Consider the following 26,507-nt stretch of genomic DNA (forward strand, 5'->3'; position numbering starts at 1 on the left):
GGAATTTTTTGCGGCCTAGAGACGAAGTCTATTGGAATTGGAAAAAATCGGTTCAGATTTGGATATAGCTCCCATATAAATGTTCGTCCGATTTGCAGTAATAATGCAATACAATTGTCATTTGTTAACCGATTCTCTTGAAATTCGTTAGGAAGGATTTTTTCTTGACTTTCGACATTACTGATGAATTTCATAAAAATCTGTTCAGATTTAAATATAGCTCTCATAAATATGTATCGCCCAATTTTCACTTCTAGAGCCACTGCAAGCGCATTAATTGACCAATCCCAATCCCAATTCCCAAAATTTTGTAGAACGCTTTCATCGACGACTTCCACAATGTCTATAAAGTTAGCTTGAAATCGGTTTAGATTTAGACATAGCTCCCATGTATATGTTCGTCCGATTTGCAGTAATATTTGCAATCAAATGTTCATTTGTGAATCGATTCTCTCGAAATATGGCAGTAGGGGTTTTTTTCTTGACTCTCGACATTGTAGATGAATTTCATAGAAATCGGTTCAGATTAAGATATAGCTGCCATATATGTATATCGCTCGATTTTAACTTCTAGAGTCCCATCAAGCGCATTTATTCACCCATCTTGCCAACATTTTGCACAACGCTTTCCTGGACGACTGCAGCAGTATCTGAGAAGCTCCCATATATATGTTCGCCCGATTTTGAGAAATATTGCAAAAAAGTGCTCATTTGTTAACCGATTCTGTCGAAATTTGGCAGGAGGGATTTTCTTATGACTCTCGACATTAGTGGTGAATTTGATAAAAATCGGCCTAGATTTAGATATAGCTGTCATATATGCATATCGGGCGATTTTCACTTCTAGAGCCACTGCAAGAGCATTTTTTGAACAATCTTGCCAAAATTGTGCACAACGCTTTTCTCGACGCGTACCATGAGTATCTGAGAAGTTTGCTGGAAATCGGGTTTGATGACACATCAAACATGATCATTTTTTTCTGCTAATTATCAAATGTCATTTAAATCAATTGTAGTCTATTTTATTATTTGACAAAAATTTGTTGCAATTAGCTGTCATTTAGGTGGTGGTATTTGACTTATTTGCACTGCTGTGGAATTTTCCCAAATAATTTATTTTCTTTATTTCAAATACCAACACTTTGTCCAACGTATGTTTCGTTTACCTTCATTCATTGGCAACCCTGGCCCTTGTGCCTTATTCTAGCATATGAACTTGCCACAATCCATGATAGAAGCACAAAAGGCAACATAACAATTATTATCATCACCTTCCAATTTATAGTTGTCTTTATTATGAATGGCTTTGGGTATTCATGCATGCTACGATGTTTTTTGTTTGATTTTAGTTTTTCATGAATGTGGCACAGAGTTGGACAGGTTTTGTTTCTTTTTGAGTTCTCTGTCAAGTGATGTTGGCCAACTTGCTTGCAGTATGTTGGGTTTTTGTGTTTAGTGGCTACCACAATATGTGGCTGTGGAGAGTAGTAACGCTATTGACCGTCTAACTTAATTAAAGAAACCGGTTAATTCAACTTGAGTCCAAATGCAAAATGGTAAGACAGTATTTATGGTTAAAAATTGGCACGAATAAATCTTTGTCGTTTTGGGAAAATTTATGGCAGTTTTGAGTGCGCTATGATCTAGTTCATAGTTTTAAAAAAGTAAACAGACCATTATGATGGCCTGTTATAGGATTGAAAGGCAAAGAAAAGGGAGAACTTGTAATCTGGAAAAGATACTGGAGCTAAAAGGCCAGTAGAGAAGAAGAAAGAATTGTTTGTGGTGTGGTTTAACATGGGTTATAGGTTAGCATGCCCGCCTAGCGTAACAAATAATAAATGCCTCTCTATTCTCTAAAGCGATGGTTCTGGCAAAACTTGAAATAAAATTAATTCGGTGAACATGAGACAATCAGATACAGATAACAGCATCAGTAGCAAATATTTCTTAGTTGATTAAGCTTTTTATTAATACCATTATTCGTTCGTCCGTCCCTCCGTTTGTTCCCAAGCCATTTTGCGTAATCTAAATTACCACCGAAAATTTTCCTTAAGCATTGGGCTACAGCCAAAAGTTTCTTAAAAATTCAATTTTCGTCAACATTTATTTTCAACAAATTTACTTCAATTTCAAAAATAAACAACTTTATATAAAAAGTTGTCGTTATAATTTTATATTCATACGAAATGTTTTGAAATTTCCTATTGACTTTCAAATTTAATGTACAATTTTTGTTTCTACGAAGATATTTTGTAAGAATATGCTACATAGTAACAATCATCGAATGAATCATTCATTATGCAAAACGGAAGGTTGTTAGAGGGCTTTTTCAAATGAATAACAATCAAAATGGAATAGTCGGTGATGGTGCGCATACTAAAATCAAGCGTTATATGGCAATAAATTACAAATCACTTTGTGTATTAAAAAAAGTCTAATAACCATGACTTTGTAGATAAGAAACTGTTCGCATGTGTTGAAACATAAAATCATTACAATGCCCCTACAATTTGTTTACAAACGGATTTTTGCAAATGTATAAATGTGACGTGGTATTGGAACAGTTTATTTTTCTATCGAAGAAGGAAGAAGATTCAATGTTGCAATAAAAATAGTAGTAAGCATTGGTGATATACTATGACAGTGAACGAGAATATATTACACACTGCTAACTTAATTACATTGAAAGAAAGGAAAGATAGAGATACTTAGTTGGAGTTGTAAAACCAAATTTAGCAAATAATGGTTTCATATTTATTGTATGATACTTTTCTAATATTAAATAACTGTTATAAATGTTTGAATATTTTGAACTGAAATAGTTATATACAAATTTTGAAATATTCCAATAACTGTTACACTGTGATTTTTACTGTACACTCTTTTGCAGATAATTGAATATCATTATTTTGCCAGAAAAACATAAAAAATAGTATTCTGATTCGAAAAGTGTTATACCGTTATATAACACTTTTCGAGTACAAGCTTTGAGTGCTATACTATGGCTATGGCAACTTTTGCAATGTCGCACCCATATAGGATGTAGGTATGAATAATCTTATCGTTTCCCTTGTAGTAATAAATGACCTCAAACTGAACATGGCAAACTGTTACACTATTATTTTTATACCCACCACCGATAGATGGGGTATATTTATTTTGTCATTCCGTTTGCAACACATCGAAATATCCATTTCCGACCCTATAAAGTATATATATTGTTGATCACCGTAAAAATCTAAGACGATCTAGCCATGTCCGTCCGCCTGTGTGTTGAAATCCCGCTACAGTCTTTAAAAATACAGATATTGAGCTGAAACTTTGCACAGATTCTTTTTTTTATCCATAAGCAGGTTAAGTTCGTTGATGGCTATATAGGACTAGGTTAGGTTGAAAAGAGGGTGCAGATATTAATCCGCCCCATGGACATACACCTAAGCCAGTAATCGGCTTGTTGTGCGCTCTAAAAACTATAAAGTAACCTCTGAAAAGAAAATTTTACGTTCGGAATTCCGTGCTACTTACAAAATCCTTAATTGTTTTCAATACCTTAATATCGGAGAATATGGAGAATGTTATCTATGTTGTATGTTGTCCGTATTGTTTATATTTTGCCAAGAACCATAAGAGACAGACTACAGGGCGACCTTACTTAGAACAAGCGTTCTACTTAACAGTCACCATCACAATTACATAAATATCAAATATTTGTGCTAAATTTCGAGCGACTAGCTTTACACGTTCGAAAGTGAATGTACTATCGGAAGACATACAGAAGCATAGTCAAATGGAATGATAAGATAGGGTTTTTGAGCAATACGCCGAGGTGTTGTTACACAGTATGATTAAATTATCGCCCATCTTCTGACATTCTGATGATTGACTGTACCGGTTATTGTCCTCACCATCGATGACAATTGTGTTTGTGACAATATAGAAACGTGTCATCGAATCTTTGATTAGTTTAGTAGTGTTCAGTGCAAAAAAGAGGTTGTTGTACCTTCAAAGACTTGAAGGGAACGACAAAAACATCCCATCACCAAACCGAGATAAGCAACAACTTAGGTGACATTTTTTGCCGTAGACTCTGAGACAAATCGTTATCATTTCACTTCCACAAAGTTGCAAATTCCGGATAATGATGGAGGCCATAAAAAAACAAACAACCATGTGTCTAATCTTCAAAAGAATATTGTCACATAAATTGAAATAAAAAAAAATAATCTTAATCAAAAACAATAACAAATTACGCACTTGCATAAGGAACTGTTGAATGTGACAATTACTATATTACAACAATTGATTAGATATTTGTAATTTCTAGACTTAGTGACAGGAAATGGTGTTGTTGATTTTACTTTTGCGCGTTTTTCCCATTTCCATTTCTGTGTCACCTTTGCAGCTTTTACATTAATTCCATTGCCTAATACGTACAAAACTAATCAATATTTGTTGTTTTCGTTTTTCTTTTCTATTGTAGACTTTGCGCTTAAACTTTTCGTTCGTTCGTCTGTAGCCATTGTACCAAAGAATGACCATTATAAAGGATATGAAGCCGCTAAGCGGCTGTGGTGCAAATGCCAGCGATTGTTGCCCTTCCAGCTTGGCCGCAATCAACTGTTGTTCCACTGCTGCCAGTTCAGAAATATCCATCGATGAGACATCATCGACCTCGTCGAAAAGAGCCAAAGACTGCTCCTCGAATCGTGTTAATAATAATTTGATGTGTAAATATGATAATATAGAGGGCACATTTGCCCGTTGCCCTGAAATCGATATTGAATTTGAGGATATTCGTTATGCGGTTAAGAAATTCTCGTTTAGTGAGAGAAAATTTGGTGAGTATTTATTAAATAATGATACGAATTTTTAATAGTTAAAGTGGGTTGAACCCTAATCTTAACATGTAACTTGAGAAGATTGGTTAAATTGAGATCTATGTCAGATTTTTGGTCGATTCCCACTTTACTTGATATACATATACAGTGAGCGTCATAATAAAGTGTATGAATTGCTTTGAAATTTTCTACATATTTATACGAAAATAAAGAAGTTTCTTTCTGGAAAAACTTTCTAATTCGCAATAAAAGCACGTCTGAGATATTTGGCCAGAGAAAATCTTTAAAAAGTTTTATTTTAAGACTAACTGAATGTTGATAGACATAACAGAACACATTTGAATAATAACCCAAAATCGTCCGGTATGTGATTTACATTAATAACATTGTGGAAAATACATACAACAAAATGTATGCCCATTAGCGTCTACGTATGCAGATAATATGCGAGAAAGAAGTAAACAAACAAAGAGAGTATAAACAAATATTGTGAGTTTTGCTGTGCTGTGACATACAAACATTTGTAATCTAAATAAATTCAAATCTAGCCGGCTGATATCAGCTGTTTGCGTGAGACAACCTTATTATTGAGCCATGGAACACAACATTTCAAATATAAGCCAATTGAATGATACAAGCGTCATCTAGACGCTCAAGAAATTAATTCTTGATCAATTTATTTATTTTATTGCAGTTTTAACTTTGACAAATGTTAATAAGTATGGTTGGTAGTCCTTAAAAATCACATCTTATATCGCATATAAGATCAAACAGATTCTACGATATATATGATAAAATGGAATATAACATATATATGTTATATTCCATTTTATCTTATTTTATTATACCCTCTACCCTAGGATGGTGGTAAATTGACTTCGTCATTCCGAAATATTGATCTTAGACACCATAAAGTATGTATTCTTGATCGCCATGACATTTAATGTTGATCTAGCCATATCCAGACAGGCGGAAAGCACTCTAACTTTCGAAGAAGTAAAGCTAGGCGCTTGTAATTTTGCACAATTTATTAATCGATTTCGCTGAAATTCAGCCCTTCGACATTCGTACGGTCAAGATCGGGTATATTTGCATATAGCTGCCATATATACCGATCTCCCGATTTATGTTCTTGGGACTATACTCGATTTCGCTAAAATTGTACACAGTGGGCGGTGGTTGGCTCTTTGACATTCGTGTTTAATATGGTTCAGATTGGTCAATATGTGGTTATAACTGTTATATATGTACACCGATCCCCCGATTAAAGTTCTCAGGCCCACAAAAGGTGAATTTTTTAACCGATGAATTTGGTACAATGGGTTTTGTTAGACCCTGACACATCCTATGGTGGAGATCGTATAATATATGTGGATGAAGTTGCTATGAGTTCATGAATGATGTATATTCACCGTATTATGACGAAAGGTGGTTAATAAAGGTGATTTTTTAGCTATTATATTTTTGACAGCACTGGTTTAAACAGCTCACGCACGTTACGTGTTTTGTTTCGCTGTCTAATATCTTCAGTTTGGTCTATAATTTAACCATGAAACGTTGACAAACGAACAACCCTTGCAATTTATTTAACTTTATTATCAAAATGCGTGCTCTGTCAAAAAAAATTATCGCGCGCTCCTTCCATTGAGCAACAAAACTCATTTTTGGCTCAATGGGTACGTAAATAAGCTGAATTGTCGATTTTGGAGTGAAGATCAGCTAGAAGCATGCAAGAGTTACCAATGCATCCAGAAAAAGTCACAGTTTGGTGCGGTTTATGGGCTGGTTGCGTCATTGGACTGTACTTCTTCAAAGATGATGCGAACCGTACCGTAGCTGTAAATGGTGACCGCTATCGTGAGATGATATCCAAGTTTTTTTTACCCAAAATGCAAGAGCTTGACTTGCATGACATGTGGTTTCAACAAGACGGTGCCACATGCCACACAGCACGTGTAACATTGGACTTATTGCACTCGCCTGTGAACATTTTATTTCACGTTTGGGACCGGTCAAATGGCCGCGTAGTTTGTGCGATTTAACGCCTTTAGACAATTGGAGCTATGTTAAAGCTCATGTCTATACAGCTAAGCCCGTTTCAATTGACGTATTGGAAGATAACATTGAAGCATTTATTCGTAAGATACCGACCGAAATGTTGGAAAGAGTATGCCAAAATTGGACTAACCGGATGGAGCATTTGAGACTCAGTCACTGTCAACATATGCATAAAATAATCTTTAAAAATTACATTATATGGACCCTACTATTGATTCAAATAAAGATTTCATGCATTTTTCTGAAATTTATGTGGTATGTGGTATTTATGTGGTACAGTTCGGCCCGGCCGAACTTAAAGCTTTTTACTTGTTGTTTTTATTTTATATTATTTTATTTCTTTTATTTTATTTTATTTAATTTTATTTCCAAGTTTTTTGCCTGTTAGGGCGATCTTTGAGCCTCGAAAGAGAAACAAACAAAAATTGTAAAATTTAATGATCTTCGATCTTCCCGGTCGGGATTCGATCCTGGGTACACGGAGCAACAACGAGAGCCGTTGCCGTTGTTTAGCGTTCGAAGCCATTAATACAACTTCCAACAGTTGCACAGAATCATGTGTACCACGGAGGTGGTGTAAATGTCACGGAAAAAAGTATGTCAAAAACACATGCATTGGGAAAAAGTACAGCTAATTGACAGGGTTGTCGAGCGTGGTTAATGTGGTAATTGTATCATAGAGGCGTTCTCGCAATTAATACGACTCAACTACAACAAACCAACGCATGGGCCTTGAAACTATCGCACCTAATATGGTTAAAAAGGCTTCTAAAAAAGTCGAAACGCGTTCCATAGTGGTTGGTGTGTGTTATTATTTTATTTTTTTATGTTATTTTTTTATTTTATTCTATTTCGTTTTATTTGATTTCATTCTACTTTAACTTTTTTTAGTTTGTAGTTTCTAAATTTGTTATTTATAATTCTAAGATCTTTATTGCTTTAATATGAATTGTTTTTTTTTAACTAATTTTGTTTCGTCTAGACGTTCATAGCTATATTGTGTAAAAATATCATGGATGAACCAATGCTTCCTTCGAATCTTAGGGTTTCTTAGAACCAAACGGTTTCTTAGAAACTTAAAGCTCTACAGTTTCTTAAAATTTTAAGGTTTCTTAGTATATAACGGTTCATTAAAACCTTACATTTCCTAAGAACTTTACGGTTCCCTAAAACCTTACGGTTCTTTGAAACTTCACCTATTCTAAACGGTTCCTTAGACTTCGGTTCTTTAGAATAGTTTCAATTCATCTAACATTCCTACGGTTTCATTGAAATTTTCGGGTTTTTAAAACTTTTTGTTTTTTAACAAGAACCTTCCGACAAGTTTTAGTTTTTAAAATGTTTAAATAATTTTTGTAAGTTGCAAGTTTTTCTAACCACCCTGCATTTGTATTGTCATCGTTATAAAACTCAATATGTCTTATTAACATAAAGCCAATGAAACTTATTAATAATTGACTTATGGGTTAAATGGTATTTTTTTTCCTGCTTATGTCCCCAATAAACTATTAAAATATTCATAAAACCATGACGTTTATGTGTTTTTTTCTCTCATTTCAGTTACAAAAGAAATTCTACATGGTATAAATGGATCATTTCGCTCTGGTGAATTGACGGCCATTATGGGACCCTCAGGCTCGGGCAAAAGTACGTTACTGAATGTTATGACTGGCTTCAGGTAAATGCTTACAACTTTTTGTTGTATTTTTAAATAATCTTAAGTTAAATTATTGCGACACATTATTGAATGTGCAATCAGCACATGTAAAACTATCACTATCGTTAGACTTGATAAGCATTTGAAACGAAGCTCGAAGGGCTAGGTTAAGTTCAGCTCATTTCATTTTCAATAGTCTGTATGACAGTCTGGCTATCAGTTGATTTTGCGAAGATCAGTTAAAAAAGCGATAATTTCCTCAATTTATATCAGTATTTTATTACGAAAATTATTGTTTTTTAGCAGTTAGCCAATCATCATTCTAAATGTCTGTACATATATAGAAAGTACTACAATATAAACTACAACGACTGTTCATATAAAGGGACGTAAATAGTTATATATTATTGGTAAATTTACTTCGATGATTTTCCATTATTCATTTCCATAAATACTATTTTTTTGTATCTATTAATTGACAGTAGATTCTAAATTCAATTTAATAAGCTTTCTGTTATGACTACTCTTTTTCCATTGATTTTCTTTTATAATAACATATCACTGATATGTGAGTAGCATTTGCTGGGTAGTAGAGCAATTAAAAAGTTTAGTTGTTGTTATAAACAATAAAGCATTAATTTATGAATTTTTGCATTGGTATGTCAATAATTATATAGCGTAAGCCTCAAAGTGTTGAAAAAATTAAATCAAATTATACGTTCGTATACAGTTTGCTTCCTTAATTGAATCAAGATTTTCACTGATCTTTGTAACATCACGCTTATGATTCGAAATAATTACCCTTAACATTGTTATTGAGGAAATAAAAAGAAAATTATCATTGAGAAGGAAGGCATAGGAATTGAATTTGTTCTGATCAATCTTTGTGAGATATGTTTTTTAAAGAATAGCAAAGACTACAACCACTTGTGCAGTGACTAAAAGTACGTTTACAAAGCTCACCAAAAAGTGTGTTATGGCTCTTTTGTTATTTACGTGCTAAATCCTATGTTATACCAACTAAAAATAATTCCAATTGTCGCTGGATTTATTTTTAAATCCCAAAAAAAAAACGATTTTGGGGCTGAATAATCACTAAAAATACTAAAAAATGCAACTGTGGTCAACAATTGTGAATGGATGTATGTGACATGCACGTAAATGTAGCCTGCAAACATTTTTGATCGCCAAATAATCTTCCGCGAATCTTCTAGATGAAAGCTATGATCGCGGACGAGCTCGTTTTAGAGTCGTAGGCTATTCCCCCCATCGTAAGGAGTTGTTTCCTCAAGACGTCTTTTCTAAAGGAGTGTTCCGTGAATCTTCCATATGAGTTGCCAAAGAGTAAGTCAGAAAAGTCTTAGAAGATCTTAGAATCGCGCAAGAATGGTGTCGACGAGTCAAAAATGAGTGTTTTGGAAGATTAATAAAATACTCTTCTAGAAGAGTTGTGCATTAATGGCCTGGACGAGTAACAAATAAGTGTTTTGTAGTATTTATTAAATATTATTCTACAAGAGTTGCACATTATTCGCTGGGAAGATCAAAAAATGCATTACTTTGTTCATCAAAAACGTAACAACTCCGAAAAAAACCATTAAAAATTTTTAGTTTTACTCGTCATATTCGGCATATTAAGTACCAATCGTCATATAAGCCAAGTGAGAATTCTGTTTGGTGTTGTGAAAGTTGTCCACTCGAAACATTGAATAACATAATCCAATACAAATCGGCACCACGTATGCAAATAAATGGAATCGCGCAAAATTAACTCAGGCGAATTACAAATAACAACTCTTCTGGACGATTATAACGCAATGAGGTCCGTAACAAACGTCGCGAAGAGTTGCTAAAACTTGTTTCACGAGTCATGCGGAAGATAATAACGCAATCGGTTGTAAGCGAATCGTCAGGAAGAGTTGCTATAACTTCCGCACATGCAATATTAATAACTTGGACGCTAGAGTTGCTGTCCACTAGATACGTGCGAATTTTACTTTATTAATAATTAGAAATATAATCCACTGGAAAGATGTTCATGCTAGGATTCGAATTTTGGCGAGAACATTAAAATATTTTTTTTACAAATACTTTCTATTGATAAATTGTAAATTTGTTCTTTGTTTGGATATATCTCCAATATAAACCATTCTCTTGATTATACATCTTAAGCCTCTAAAGAGCTGAATTCTAATGCGGTTAGTAGAAATTCCGCACGGCAACTTCTCTCGCGATCTCCAACATCTAAGTAAAAAAAGGTCTTTTAGCGTACTTTTTCAGTAAAAATTTGCAGGAGAGTAAGATCAGCATTTTCACTCTTTTACTATTTATTTGAATTAAACAGCTGGTTTTCATAAAACAGCTGTTTGGTGTTGCTAATTTCTGCTCAAATAAATCTCCCAATTACCAAATACTTAAAATGTTGGTCTCTCTCACGCATTCTTCCGCTCTCTTCTGCTGGCAAATAGAGTACGCGAACGACTTCCAGTAACGATTTGTGCAATTATTTTCTCACTTAACACACTTTTACATGTTCAACTGGATATTGGGCGGTTTTAAACCTTTAAATGCAATGGTTTCATTCAAATAGTGGAACGAAATATTTGAAGGGCTTCGTGGGTCGCGATTTCAACACGACTTCTCAAATTGATATATGTACTCCACTTTGTGAGTAGAAAACATTATACTCTTTCTAGTTTCAAAAATGTCGCCGAGTTTGTGGTTTTGTTTCCCAATAAAGGCTTTGATCTGTGATTAATTTGGTATTAAAATGTGTTGCAGATTGTCACAGTCACAAAACTAACATTTCTTAAAATACAAAACTAATTTCAACATTTTTACCTCATTTAGCTTCAACAAAAAAGGTCCAATGTAATGTTGTAGATATTCCATTAAAACTGCCACGATAAGCCAATAATTTTGTATTTGAGAGTTTGAAATACGGTTTTTGTAAATTAATTGAAACCAGTTTAACAGAATGTCAAAGTACGAGAATTTTGTGTCTCGAACTGGTTTTGGCTGAAGTAAATTGAACTTGATTGTAAGTAGAAATTCAACATAAAACATGAAAAGATGAAGAACATGAGGTAACTCTTGTCCAGCGACTTTTGTTTACATTACCTAGACAAGGAAAAATAGAAGAAATTGACAAACAAATATGTAATACGACAGTGACAATGACTTGACTCGAATTCCTCGTAATAGCGAATGGTAGTGGTGCTAAAAATTGGATAGTTGGGGTGTGATTTACTATGTTCAAATCGTATAGATGGTAGATGGAGAGACAGACGGACAGTCTGCTTCTCAGAAATGGAGTTGTAAAGAAAAGTGTATATGATCTCAACACGTTTTTGAAATATTTCACACCTCCAGCGTGGCGAAGAAAGACAAATGGTTAGATAAACCGAAAAAAATTTTAGATAAACAGACAACGGAGAGGATTCAGCTAAATATTCTCAATTGATCATTTTAAGTATCATTTATTCCAGTCAAGACCTTCTATCAAGTACAAATGCTAGCAAATGCTCAATGTTATGAAATCCTTCCATAAAGCCGAGGTCTAGTGCATAAATATCGTACTTTGTACCAAAAATCCGAGCCACTTCATACATAATTGAACTTAGTACTACAATTAAAAATAAGCGAAGGTGTTTTATGTAAGAAAATATTTTGTAGCAATTTGTATGTTTTAAATTTTTATAATTATTCAAATGGAATGAGTTAACTTCCGCGTTATTTTGTTTTTCCACATTTTTGGGACACTTTAATTTTGTTAATTATTATCAATTTTTATTCTGTTGAATTCACAATCACAAACCACATTTATTTTAAAATAAAATTAAACAAATTAACCCCCAATCACCATGAATTTAAAACAAGCAAGAACTTGCTAAGTTCGGTGGGGTCGAATCTTGGGAACCCACCACCATGGATTCAGCTTAAAATTTCTACATACCCTATTTATGATAAATCGAGCAAAAATGTAAACTTCTAGGGGCCGTAAAAGGATAAGTTTATTGGCATCATATTTGGAACGATTGTTGGAAGATGTAGGCCTATAAAAGTCACAGTTTAAAATTTACCGAAATCGTGTAATACATGCGCTTGTTATGGACTTAAGACCTTTTAGCAGCAGATCGTTATCTATGACCGTTATATCCAAATGTTATCTCATATAGACTATACGTATATATAAATATGGTCCGATATGAATCGTATTCTGTTTGGACATCGAGGGGGCCTAGGGCCTTAAATCGAGAGATCGGTCTATATGGCAGCTGGACCGATCTGGGCCAAATTGAAGAATGAATTCGAACGGCCTAACACAACTCACTGTATTAAATTTTGGCGAAATCGGACAATAAATGCGACTTTTATGGGCCTAAGTCCTTAAATCGAGTGATCGGTTTATATGGCAGCTATATCCAAATCCGAACCGATCTGTGCCATATTGCAGAAAAAGAATCGTGCAAAGTTTCAGCTCAATATCTCTATTTTTAAAGACTGTAGACGGACGGACATGGCTAGATCGTCTTAGATTTGTACGCTGATCAAGAATATATATACTTTATAGGGTCGGAAATGGATATTTCGATGTGTTGCAAACGGAATGACAAAATGAATATACCCCCATCCTTCGGTGGTGGGTATTAAAATAATAATAAAAACGAAAGCAAAATAAGTCCTATTATATACATCTCCATCTATTAAGTTGAAATATTTTTCAACATATTGCTAGTTCGGACAAACCTTACCCCTGTCATAGGAAGTGAGATTATACTGTACTATCATAAATCATTTTCCGGTAAAGGTAGTTCAATTCCTACTATGCTAATTACTATTCAATGGGAATTCTACCACACCTTTTCTTTATCAACTAAAAAAATATTTTATTTATTTATATTGCCATAATTTTGACAAACCAACTCTGGGATATCGGAGGCCACCGTAGCGCAGAGGTTAGCATGTCCGCCTATGATGCAGAACACCTGAGTTCGAATCCTGGCGAGACCATCAGAACAAATTTTCGGCGGTGGTTTACCCCTCCTAATGGTAGCAACATTTGTGAGGTACTATGCCATGTAAAACTTCTCTTCAAAGAGGTGTCGCACTGCGTCACGCCGTTCGTACTCGGCTATTAAAAGGAGGCCCCTTATCATTGAGCTTAAACTTGAATCGGACTGCACTCATTGATATGTGAGAAATTGCCCCTGTTCCTTCACGGAATGTTCATGGGCAAAATTTGCAATTTCCATCTCTGGGAAGAGGTACTCAAATTCCTATAGTACTCAATTACTTTATCACTTAAACACCATTAAAGCTATTTCAAAGTATTTAAATTAAATACTTGATATAAATAGTCTGACTTTAAGCCATACCACTTATGTGGATATATTGGGTTGCCCAAAAAGTAATTGCGGATTTTTCATATAGTCGGCGTTGACAAATTTTTTCACAGCTTGTGACTCTGTAATTGCATTCTTTCTTCTGTCAGTTATCAGCTGTTACTTTTAGCTTGCTTTAGAAAAAAAGTGTAAAAAAAGTATATTTGATTAAAGTTCATTCTAAATTTTATAAAAAATGCATTTACTTTCTTTTAAAAAATCCGCAATTACTTTTTGGGCAACCCAATACATACAATAATTATCTAATTGCTTTACTTATTGTTCATATCTACTATCAATTGTTATAGGCGTTTCTGATTCAATAAAAGTAAATGAAAACGAATGCCATATTCTATAATAATCAGTAAAAAAAATTATTAAAAATACTTATTTATACAAGTGTATTAAATGATAAGATATAATCTTTTTTCATCAATAATCATTTAGAAATGAGTTAAATAGTTCAATGAGTAGTAAGTAGCATGGAAAAGTAGGAATTTTATATAATGAGAATAGTCTGGATTTTTATATAATGAAGTAGTTGTGTAATAAGTAGCATAAAATAGTAGAGTAGTTCAGAAAATGTGTTGGTATTTAGCAATAAAATTTAATTTGTAAAACACATCGTATCATAGATGCGTTTTCGCTATTAATACGATTCAAATACAACTTACCACCGCACGGCCCTTGAAGCCAACACACCTAATATGGTTGAAAAGTTTTCTAACCAAAGGCGAAACGCGTCCTATAGTGGTTGGTGTGTGTTGCTATCTTTGGCTTTCCTTTTCCATTTGCATCTCCGATTATTGAGCTCGTCTTGAAAGAGAAACAAACAAAAATCTTTTAAGTTTGTAAAATAATATATAAGTTCTGGCTGAAGTCGGAAGGAGGAAGGAAACCAACGCGCTTAATGCTTGAGTATGGGAGCCTGCTTGAAACGTCTTCTCACAAAGGAGAGTTTGCTTCAGTCCCTTCTCAGCGCCTATTAGGGTCTAAGGTGATAAGAGTTTCTGAAATTCAAATCTTTTGCTGTGACATTCGTAAAAATTTTAATTTTGTTCCACTCTATAATAAGGAATATTTGTAAACTATGCTACATTACCAGACTTCATACAATAGCATTCTTTGTTATTTATTCGACATTTATATCAATCTTTAATTTTTTTTTCTATTTCCAACTTTTTATTCTGTAACCATTTCCAATTCATTGTCAGACCATTTTTATAGATTTTGCTTTGCGGTAGGTTGTAAAATTACTTCATCACACACACCCAGATTGAAAGCATTGCTCTGCTTAGCAATTTCAATTTGTTATTATCAGCCGCTTGAGGTTGGCTGCTCCAAAACACATCAGAAGCTCACAATCCAACCATAAATATTCCACAGAGACTTCATACAAAAGAAGAATGCTTGGTGGGTTAGTGCTGGTGCTGGCTGGTTGGTCAAGTAGTAGTAGCTTACTCGGTCAGTGACTTTTAAACTTGAACTTATTATGTTTTCATCATTGTTATTTATTATCAATTAAATGTTCCACATTACAAATGGCACATATACTCTTAGTCTCGGTCTCGGTGTGACTACATGAATAATTCATATATAAATACATAATAACAAGAAATTTATTGTATATTTTTTATTATATTTTTCTTTACAGATGTTCCGGTGTGACTGGCAGTGTACGAGTCAATGGCACAACCATCTCAACGTCATCACAGAAGTTTCGCGAATTATCATGTTATCTGCATCAGGATGATATGTTAAGGCCTCAGTTGACGGTGGGCGAAACTATGATGTTGGCCGCCCATTTAAAATTGGGCTTTAAGATTTCAAAGAAAGAGAAATTGCGTTTGGTTAAACACATTCTTTCGCTGCTGGGCCTGGAACATCGATACAATGTGGGAGCGGGAAAGTTATCGGGTGGTCAAAAGAAACGTCTGGCCATTGCTTTGGAGTTGATTAGTAATCCTTCGGTGTTATACTTGGATGAACCAACAACGTAAGTAAAATTCTATGTAATAGTTTTTGAGGACAAATTTGCTCAATATGAGCAGACCTGGTGGCGAAAAAGAACTCATAAACTGGCGGGGCCAGATAGATATTCTATTAGCAAAAAGTCGAATTCCTTAAATTTTTTTAAACAAATCTCCGAAATCTCCCCTATTGGTGAAGTCAGGGGAAATTTCCCTTATTGGAAAAGTGATAGTCATTTTCATTGTGTTACCCTATTTAATTCTTAATTTAATTACCCCATCCTACTGTGTATATATCAATCACTTAACATATGTTTCCTATTCTTATCAAATAATTTCCAATATGGCCTTTAGTCGCTAATGTGTTTTTTAGCAGTTATCTGTCGCTGTTTCCATCTGTCTGCTGAATTGAAATTAACATAATTTTAAAATTCGCACACAATGCAATTTATTCTTATAGTTTATAGGACAATGCAAGAAAACTTGTTTGCGTTATTTTTTAGTGATTACAGTTTTGTCTGTTTTTATTGGGAATATGAATCACGTGCTTATTGGAATACACGGTTTAATAAAGACCGATTATTGCAATAGCAACTATAATAAAAGTGAAAAGAGTGCAGTAGCGTGAGTGAAAAGGATATAGGAAGGAGTATGAACTGTGTCGAACTTTAGATAGGCACTACCATAAAAAAGAGGGTGTTTTTAAGCTATTATCTTTTTGGCAACACTTTTTGTTTGTTTTGCTGTCAAACATCTTCAGTTTGGTCTATAATTTAACCATGAATCGTCTTACAAACGAACAACGCTTGAAAACTATTGAATTTTATTATCAAAATGCGTGCTCTGTTAAGAAAGTTCATCACGCGCTTCTTCCATTTTACGACGAAGCTAGTTTTTGGCTTAATAAGTACGTAAATAAGCAGAATTGTCGATTTTGGAGTGAAGATATGGCAGAAGCAATACAAGAACTTCCAATGCATCCAGAAAAGTCACAGTTTGGTGGCATTATTGGACAGTACTTCTTCAAAGATGATACGAATCGTAACGTAACTGAGAGTGGCGAGCGCTTTCGTGAAATGATATCTTATTTTTTTTGCCCAAAATGCAAGAGCACGCGCAACAATGGACTTATTGAGAGCCTAGTTTGGTGATTAGAGTATTTCACGTTGGACGCCTAGATCATGTGATTCAACGCCTTTAGACTATTTTTTATGGGGCTATGTTTAAGTTCGTATCCATGTAGACAAGCCCGCTTCAATTGACGTATTGGAAGACAACGTTAAAGAGAGATGCAATGCAAATTTTGCCCATGAACATTCCACTAAGGCACAGGGGAAAACTTTCACATTCTCACAGTCCGATTCAAGTTTAAGCTCAATGATAAGGGGCCTCCGTTTTAAAGCCGAGTCCGAACGGCGTGGCGCAGTGCGACACCTCTTTGGAGAGAAGTTTTACACAAATGTTGCCAGCATTAGCAGGGGAAAGCACACCTGAATTTTTTTTCTGATGGTCTCGCCAGTATTCGAACCCAGGCGTTGAGCGTCATAGGCCGATATGCTAACCTCTGCGCTACGTGAGATACCGGCTGAAATATTGGAAAGAGTATGCCAAAATTCGACTTGGCACAGTCACGGTCAACATTTCCATGTAATATATCGATTCAAATAAAAATTTCATAAATTATTCTGAATTTTATGAGTTTTTTTTTATAAAATTCCTATAGCTCTTAAAAAGTCACCCTTTTTAATTAATGTCCTATTAAATTATATATATATATATATATATACTATAATCCTAGTTCTATCCAAATATCGATCTTGATGATATTAATTTTGGGTAGAGAGGGGTAAATTTTGGGTAAATCGGAAGATTGATCTTTATGGCATATATATCTTTTTATGACCACATATTGACCATATTCAGTTTGAATATCGGGGGTCCTTTTACGACTCTTTGTTCTAAATTTCAAAGAAATCGGATAACAAATGAGCCTTTTACTGGCATATGACCCTAAATGGGCAGATCGGTCTAAATGACAGTTCGAAATATGGTCTCGACCATCTTCGGTTCGGTCAACGTGAGGGCTGTCTATTCCAACTGTTCTAAATTTTAGTAAAATTGAGTTATAGACGAGGATCTATGAGCATAATACCCTAAATCGGCCAATCAGTCTATATGTGACAGCTATATCAATTATGGTTCGTTTTGGACCATATTTAGTTCAGACAACGAGATGCCTAGTGCATATCGATCTATATTGCAACTATATACATCCAAATATGGTCCGATCTGGACCATACTTGGTTCGAATGTCGATGGGCCTACTCTTCGAAATCGAGCGACACTTGTGGGGTTCTTTGCCATGTAAAAACGTTTCCTCAAGGAGGTGTCGCTCTGCGTCACGCCGTTCAGATTCGGCTATTAAACGGAGGTTCCTTATCATTGAGCTTACAATTTAATCGGACAGCACTCATTGATATGTGAGAAGTTTGCCCCTGTTCCTTACTGGAATGTTCATGGGCAAATTTGCATTTGATACTCTTCAGACAATTAGTCTTCTTCGTTCTGGACTATTGCAGGTACAGAGAAGAGTGGTGCTTCACTAAAGGGAACTATCGCCTATGAAAAGTATTTTCTGATGATTACTTGTAAAATGCGCTGGTTTTATACCATTCTCCGATTTCAGCTCTTTTAGGCTTACTTATTTTAAACAATTCATACTGTGCCATACTACTCATTGCACATAGAAATATTAACACAACTTTATAGAACTGTCGAATACACATATTTAAAGGCTTCATTAAGTTTTGTGAATAAGGCCGTAAGAATTTAAGTGATGTTGAAATTAATAAGATAAGATCTTATCATAAAAAACACTTGTTTTAATAAATTTGTGAATAATATACTGAGTATTATAGATACCGAAATTTGCTTCCATTTATCTATATTGAATCAGTAACTCTCAAAATAGTTGATAGTAGATGTGAACATTAAGAAAGCAATTGAACAATTATGTCCCCATAAGTAGTTTGGGTTTATGCCAGACCATTAATGTCAAGAAGTTATTAATTAATATAGTATGAAGTAGCTATATCTCCTCAAGAAATGTCCAAAATATGGCCCGCAAAGTTTATACAAATGTAGGTACCTCCATTTTGTTGATGTATGTTTCAACTACCGAAAAGCTAATAGTATTCCCCTTAATCTTTCCATACATTTAAAATCCGCCCAAAATTCTCTGAGATATACATATTGATTTTAATTTTGTGTTTCAATCTCACCCATTCCTGGTTCAAAACAACTTTAACTGCACACCCTTGCTTTAATTTACCACCTAGAATTTTTAAAATTAAACCAAAAAGATAAGACCTTATTGAAGTAACTACAATATAATAAAACTTATTTAAATAGAATTGACCTTAAATGATGCTTTCAGCTTTTAGTTATATTCGATGCATCAGAAATGAAAAATATAATTATGCTCTTTTGTTAGTAAAAGAATTTAAGTTCTTTATTCAATTTATTAATTTTCCTTCTATATCTGAAATTGATGAAAGTGTAACTATATAACACCTTTAGCAAAAAGGCTTTGTTTTATTTTTTGGTCATATTTTTTCCCCTCAAAGGAACTGTATTATGTCAAGTAATATAGGAAACTGCCAAATAACAAAGCAAACAACCAATGAGCGGCACGCCACTATACACACACTTGTGTCCAGCAACAAAATCACACAAAAAAAAATCCTACACTTTTCTATCGGACACACATTCATACAGACTCACACTTTTCGAATTTTTTAATTTCAAGAGAAAACCACAAATAAAAAACCCGTCTATACAATGATAGACAACACACATTCATCTTAAAAGAAAAAACACATAAATTTATCAACAATTTTTCGATAAGAAGTTGTCATCTGTTTTGCTGAAATCCTTTTCAAAAGTCTTAAAATGGTATTATTGTGATCACCATTTGCCACCATTTATAAAAAATACTAATTTAAACATAAACAATTGACTAAGCACAACATAATGTTAGACACAATGTGCGTAAGAAATTAGTTTCGTTATTGAAAATTTATGAAAAAAGTCATAACAAAACATGCTGACTGTAATGTAATGGAGTATATCTTTTACAATATGCTATTGAAAATATTTTGATAGTGGATTTACATATTAAAAGGATCATGTATACAATATTTCATTCCCCACTTTTTATTTGGTATGTCACGGACTGCTATCCCCTCCGCGAGTATTTTTGTAAGAGAATTTAAGATTTTTAAACTGGTTACAAAGAAAATCTTAAGTACATGAACTAATTGCAATTTCTTTGAAATATTTTTAATATAATGTAATAATTTTTTCATAACAGAAGAGAAATTTTTCATAAAGCGAAAAAACATTTTTATACCAATTTAGGATATATTTTTACTAAATTATACGATGCCCTTTTTCAGTGTACCCCCTTTTCCAAGGAATGATTAGTTGATTAGGTAGTTAAGATAAAGTATATATTATAATAGAATTGCTGCGTTATTTAACACATTTAATTTAATCAATTTTTATACCCACTACCATAGGATAGGGAGTATATTCATTTTGTTATTCCATTTGCAACATATCGAAATATCTATTTCCGACCCTACAAAGTAGGGTCAGATCATCGTAAAATTTGAAGACGATTTAACGATGGTCGCCCGTACGTCAGTTGTAATATCGCTACGGTCTTTTACATGCTGACCTCTGCAATACGGTGGCCTCATACTGGATATAGCTGCCATATAAACCGATCTGCCGATTTAGTGTTTTCAACCAATAACAGGCCCATTTATTGTCCGGTTTCGGTGAAATTTTGCACAGTGAGTTGCACTAGGGGCCCAACATCCCACCCGATTCCTTTGTAACCGATCACACTGTTTATTTTTTACGATTTGTTCGAAATTTACTATAATGTGTTAAATAAGATTTCCTTTTATTTGAAAATGGTCTATATCGTATCAGATTTTGATAAAGCTGTCACAAAGAGCAATCTCGCAACTAAAGATTTTGAGTATTTAAAAAGCGATTTTTTTAGTCGATTTCGCAAAATTTTGGATGAATGGATTGAAAGAGAGAGGGGTATGATACCCTCTATATTCGCATCGAATACGATCCATATCGAACAGTATTTGGATGCACCTTCTTTGATTTTGGTTTCTTTTTTTTGCGTTAAGCGTGAGTGTTAATAAAATAAAACCTGTATTAGAATAAATACATTAGTGATTTTTCTTAATACATAATTAATATTTTCTTTACCAAAATATTATATGCCGACTGTCATGCCGAACATTGGAAAAAGGTGCCGACATCTGGTTAAAAATCACTTTTTTATACCCACCACCGTAGGATAGGGGTATGTTCATTTAGTCATTTCGTTTGCAACACATCGAAATATCAACTTCCGAACCTACAAAGAATTTATATTTCGGATCGTCATAAAATTCTAAGACGATTTAACGATGTCCGTGTGTCTGTCCGTCTAGCCTTCAAAAGAGAGATATTGAGCTGAAATTTGGTACAGATAAGTCTTTTTGATGCACGCTGGTTAAGTTCTTGAACGGACCAAATCAGACCATATATCAGTTTTAATCCTATTTCGCTGAAATTTGAAACAGTAAGTAGTTTTAGGCCTCCCGATAAATGAACCAAATATGGTCCATATCGAACTATATTTAGATATAGCTGCCATATAGACCGATCTGCCGATAAAGGGTCTGAAACGAATAAAAGCTTTATTTTTTGTCCGATTTCGCTGAAATTGTGACTGACTCTATTTAGATATAGCTGTCATATAGACCGATGTGCCCGATTTTGTTGAAATATTAAATACAAATTCAACAGTGAAATAAAGATATAAAATTTATATTTATTAGACCACTCAATGTCCGTGCCGAATTTGTGACGAAAGGGGTTTTATATATATACCCGAAGTGGTGGGTATCCAACGTTCGCCCCGGCCGAATTTAATGCCTTTTTACTTGTTTTAATCTGAAATTTCACAATTTTGGATTGTAGAACCGAATTTCAATTTAATTGAACATTTGTACCCGGAAGGAGGATGATTCAAAAAGGCAAAAATCCTTAAACTGCCAACTACTGGTACACTTACCCTATTAATCCGTGGTGGTGGGTAATGCGTTTTTATTTCTTTTGTTGTATTTTATTTTTGGTGGCTCTATTATATTTAATTTTATTTTGTTTACTGCACTTTATTTTAATTTAATTTATTTATTTATTCTCTTTTTCAATTCATTCCATTTAATTTATTTCTTTTATTTTATTCTATTTGTATCTTATTCTATTTAATTTTTTATATCGTTGTATGCAGGAAGGCTGTAGTTAAGCCAACTGAATAATTGCCCAGATGTTTGTTTTTATAAATCGAAGTAAAAATTAATACTTTGTAGTAGTTAATGGTGAATGGTAATAGATGGGTGTTTGAGAAACCATTTTAACTAGATTGTCTTCATTTTCTAAGATACGGAATACTTTAATAGCATTGTGACCATTGATATGTAATCTTAAAATATCAAAGGTTACTATTTTGGCGTTGTATTGAAAATAACCGATCGATTATATAGTTATTCAATCGATCATATATTACATTTAAAATTTAAATTACTTTATTTTTATTGATTTAACATGTCAGCGAAGAGTTGTTTATACCTGTATTACTTACACTGTGTAATAGTACATTGGACTACAATAATAGGAATATATTATTTATCTATGTAACATACGTAGAATACATTAATGCATTTCATAAGACGTAGAACTATGTAATTTTTATTAATTAATAAATATTATATAACATTTTTAAATGTTTGCGTTGACTTTAAGTGGAGTAGTAGTACGGTACAGTAGGAATCAAATAGATAATTCCATTATGAATTAACACAGTTTTACTCTTTCGTCAAACATTAACATTTTATGGGCAACATGTTAAATGGAAACATTTGAAATGTTTTGTACTAAAACAAAAATCAGTAGAGGCAAAAAATAAAAAGAGCTAAATCATTCCATTTGTGCATTCTCGGATCAAATTAATTTGCATATAAATACAGACGTTGTATTTAATGTCGTTTAAATGCTGAAAAATTTTTATCTCTCTAATATTTGCATGGGGAGATAAAAATATAAACAAGGAAACGGAAATGCATACCAAAAAATGTATAAAAATAAGAACGTAAAGCTTGAGTTTTAGTTTTGATATAATGTGAAAAAAAGAATAATGTTTTCTTAATAAACATTTCCTTATTATTGAGGAGAAGATCTATGATTTCTTATTTGGATTTGTTTTATCTTTTACTTTTTTCAATTCTTTCAAAAAAGTATAAAAAATTTAATAGACCAAAAATATTTTTTGCGTTATTATTTTTGATATTTTTATAATTTATTTTCATTATTTTTATTATTAAATTTTATTATTTTTTCCCAAAGGGGGGAAAAGTCGAGCAAATTCGGCCAAGGGAATGAATATCACAAGAAGTGCACCTGGTATGGCTGGTCAGTGAATTTATTATTTTACGTTAATATTTTTACCCAAAGTAGGAAAGAGTCGAGCTAATTTGACCAAGGGAATGAATATCACAAGAAATGAAGTATTTTTATTGATTACTGAAAAGAAGAAAGTTGTCTGGCAATTTCTTTTCAGCAATCAATAAAAATACTTAATTTTTTGTGATATTCATTCCCTTGGTCAAATTAGCTCGACTCTTTCCTCCTTTGGGAAAAAATATTAAAAATATTAACGTAAAATAATAAATTCACTGACCAGCCATACCAGGTGCACTTCTCACAAGAAGTGCACCTGGTATGGTATGTCAGAGAGAACTGACGTCGATAAATTTGGTTAACCTTTCGGGTCGATGTTGTCCGATTTAAGGGCGAAAATCGCATGGGGTGATCTGGATCGTGAGAGGACGAGGCTATTACTGAAATGAAGTAAGAAGGAGGTCAGTATAGCTTTTGGTGTCATAACGGGACACATAGGACTAAAGCAGCAAGTGATAGCATGCGGGGAAGATGATGAGGCTCTCGAGCATTTCCTATGTCATTGTCCGGCTTTCGCGGCTAACAGACACTGGCACTTAGGTGGGGACACGGTACCAGACTTGAACCAATTTAGGGGAGGATTTTGTAAGCAGCACGGAACTCCTAACTTAAAATTTTCTTTTTCGAGGTAACTTTTTAGTTTTTAGGGCGCACAACAAGCCGATTACTGGCTGAATTATATGTCCATAGTGGCATGGAGCGGATTAATATCCGCACCCTCTTTGCAACCTAACCTATTCTAGTCAAATTACTCATCACTGGGTGAGGCTGACTTCTTATTTTGTTATATGCAAAGTTAAGATTCCAGCCGACCGAACTTATCCCATTTAAACTTGCTACAATGTATGACTTATTTAAAGCCTTAATTAATTTTTTTACTGGCAATACCCAATTTTTTAATAATTATTATAATTGATATGTCTGTAATTATCTTTGTTCATGACATCTGTTTTTAGTATTTTTTATTTATAAATATATAGAAACAAAAAATAAACTTCGCCCTTTGCCAATGACATGAATAGATCATCAGAATATTTTTTTTTAATTTGATATAAAACTTCAGCAACAACAATAATTTAAATCTCATTACGGTCGCATCCTATTATTTTTTTGAAGCTTATTCGTCTTAATTGTTTTGAAAAGTCTTGAACTCAGTTTAATTTCGCGCATGAGTGAAAGTTCGCAAGATGTCAATACCATTTGGTAGCTTAGTTGAAGGCAATTTGAACAGTTCTTAAAGCCCTAATGATTATGCGTGTTTTAGATATAATGAGACACTATTAGAAGGTGGGTTTTTTTACTTAACTTGAAATAAAAAAGAAAATGGCTTCATTAACTAAGTGTTTAAAATTTGTAAAAATTAAAATAAAAAAGATATTAAAATAGTTAAGATAATTACCCCTCATTATTTGATGTACATATAATAATGAGAAATTTCTGGAATAATTTTATTTTGAAACAATTAGAAATCTTAGTCCAAGCTCTAACTGGACCGATGATGTGGTTAGTTTGAACGAAATAATAGCACAGTTTGCTGCAACTTTTCTAAGATCGCGCTTTCTATGGATTGTTAACGTGTTATTTTTATAACAGAGTAATCGAACTCGATTTAAACCGTTTAATTAAAGTCAATAGCAGCTAATGACTTTAAATATCTTGATTATAATCGTTACAATTAGAGCCCAATTGAAACTTACACCTTGTTTAAAAAAAATCTTTGAGATCAGTTTTTCTAATCAATTGATTTATTTTTTATTGCGTTTCATTGTTATTGAATAAGACCTACTTCTTTATTATGTAATAAAAAATTTATTGATTTATTGAATTAATAATTTTTTATTAGTTTTATATTAAAAATAACCTAAAAAACTATTGTTGTGTCGATTGTCCTTCGTCCAGCATATTGTCTGGGCAGGTGTTACATCGATGCATAAGTTTTAAATGCTCTGCACAAACTGGATTGTTACAGGAATGGCACTAGGCCCCTGTTTTCTGCTGCCTTGTGTACTCAGAACGGCAAAGGCGATATGACGGCCTGTTCGTTCTAGACGCAAACGATGGTGTAGCTTCTTCTACCGGTCTTGATAATATTGACAATATCTAAAACAAAATTATGTATTGTATAGTTATTCTGCTTTTGAACATTAGAATTGTTTTTTCTTACCTTTAAATCAAATGCTTCTATTGCGTTCCGTATCCTTGGATATGCGGTTTTTCAGCGCTCGTTCCTCTATGTTTGGTAGTTCCAATTGTTTTGTCCCCATCAGTAGGAATAACCATCGTCTGTCACTTATTTTTATTGACTTCATCTCGTTGTATGAAATAAATGCAGCAATGTCCACCATATTATAAAACGTGGTCAATGGCCAGCGGTTTGTTAAGCGCTTGCATTTATATGTGCCAGACATCTGATCCAATGTATTGAATCCCGATTTTTTGGCGTTGTAATCCAAAATAGCAAACGACTTCTTCTTTTCAGTTAACATGTCCACATTGCAAGTTTAATGTTGTGTCGACAGCAAAATTACCGCTTTGTTCTTCTTGGGCACATATGAACATAGTGCTATAAGGCCTTCGTATGATTTTTTTAGCATCTCCGAGGCACACATGTCATATTCGAACGCCCAGTTTTAACACATGCGATTTTCTTACTGATTAAAGTACGTGCCAAATCCAAAGATGAGAAAAAATTATCTGTAGTTATATATCTCTCCGAAAGTTGAAGTACAACATTCTGCCCTTGATTCACCTCTCGTGCCTGGTCAGGCAATTTCCTTTGACAGGATAAATTGATTTTGAGTCGCACAACCACCGTATATTTATACCGTACTTGGCAGGCTTCGATGGATGTATTGTGTGATGTGGGTGCGGCCTCTGTATGGGAATAACTGCTCATCAACGGTCTTTGCATTATACGGAGTGTAAGTTGCCGCCAAGTTAGACGGCAACATTTGCCAAATATCATCAATAGCCGCAGTTTTACTGTTCATTAGTCGCTGCTGTC

At 33.7% G+C, this 26,507-nt stretch overlaps 1 protein-coding gene across 2 annotated transcripts in view; it reads left to right on the forward strand.

The window, feature by feature from the left end:
• LOC106084500 (ATP-binding cassette sub-family G member 1) overlaps nt 1-26,507 on the forward strand; it is a 110,649-nt gene that overhangs the window by 50,582 nt on the left and 33,560 nt on the right. For both annotated transcript variants that reach the window (XM_013248228.2, XM_013248227.2), the window contains exons 2-4: nt 4,484-4,841; nt 8,460-8,577; nt 15,595-15,936. In XM_013248228.2, coding sequence (XP_013103682.1) covers nt 4,535-4,841; nt 8,460-8,577; nt 15,595-15,936 — 767 coding nt within the window. In that variant the 5' untranslated portion in view covers nt 4,484-4,534. The remainder of the gene's footprint in view (nt 1-4,483; nt 4,842-8,459; nt 8,578-15,594; nt 15,937-26,507) is intronic.

This window comes from Stomoxys calcitrans, chromosome 3 (genome assembly GCF_963082655.1).
Source record: "Stomoxys calcitrans chromosome 3, idStoCalc2.1, whole genome shotgun sequence".
Classification (NCBI taxonomy): domain Eukaryota; kingdom Metazoa; phylum Arthropoda; class Insecta; order Diptera; family Muscidae; genus Stomoxys; species Stomoxys calcitrans.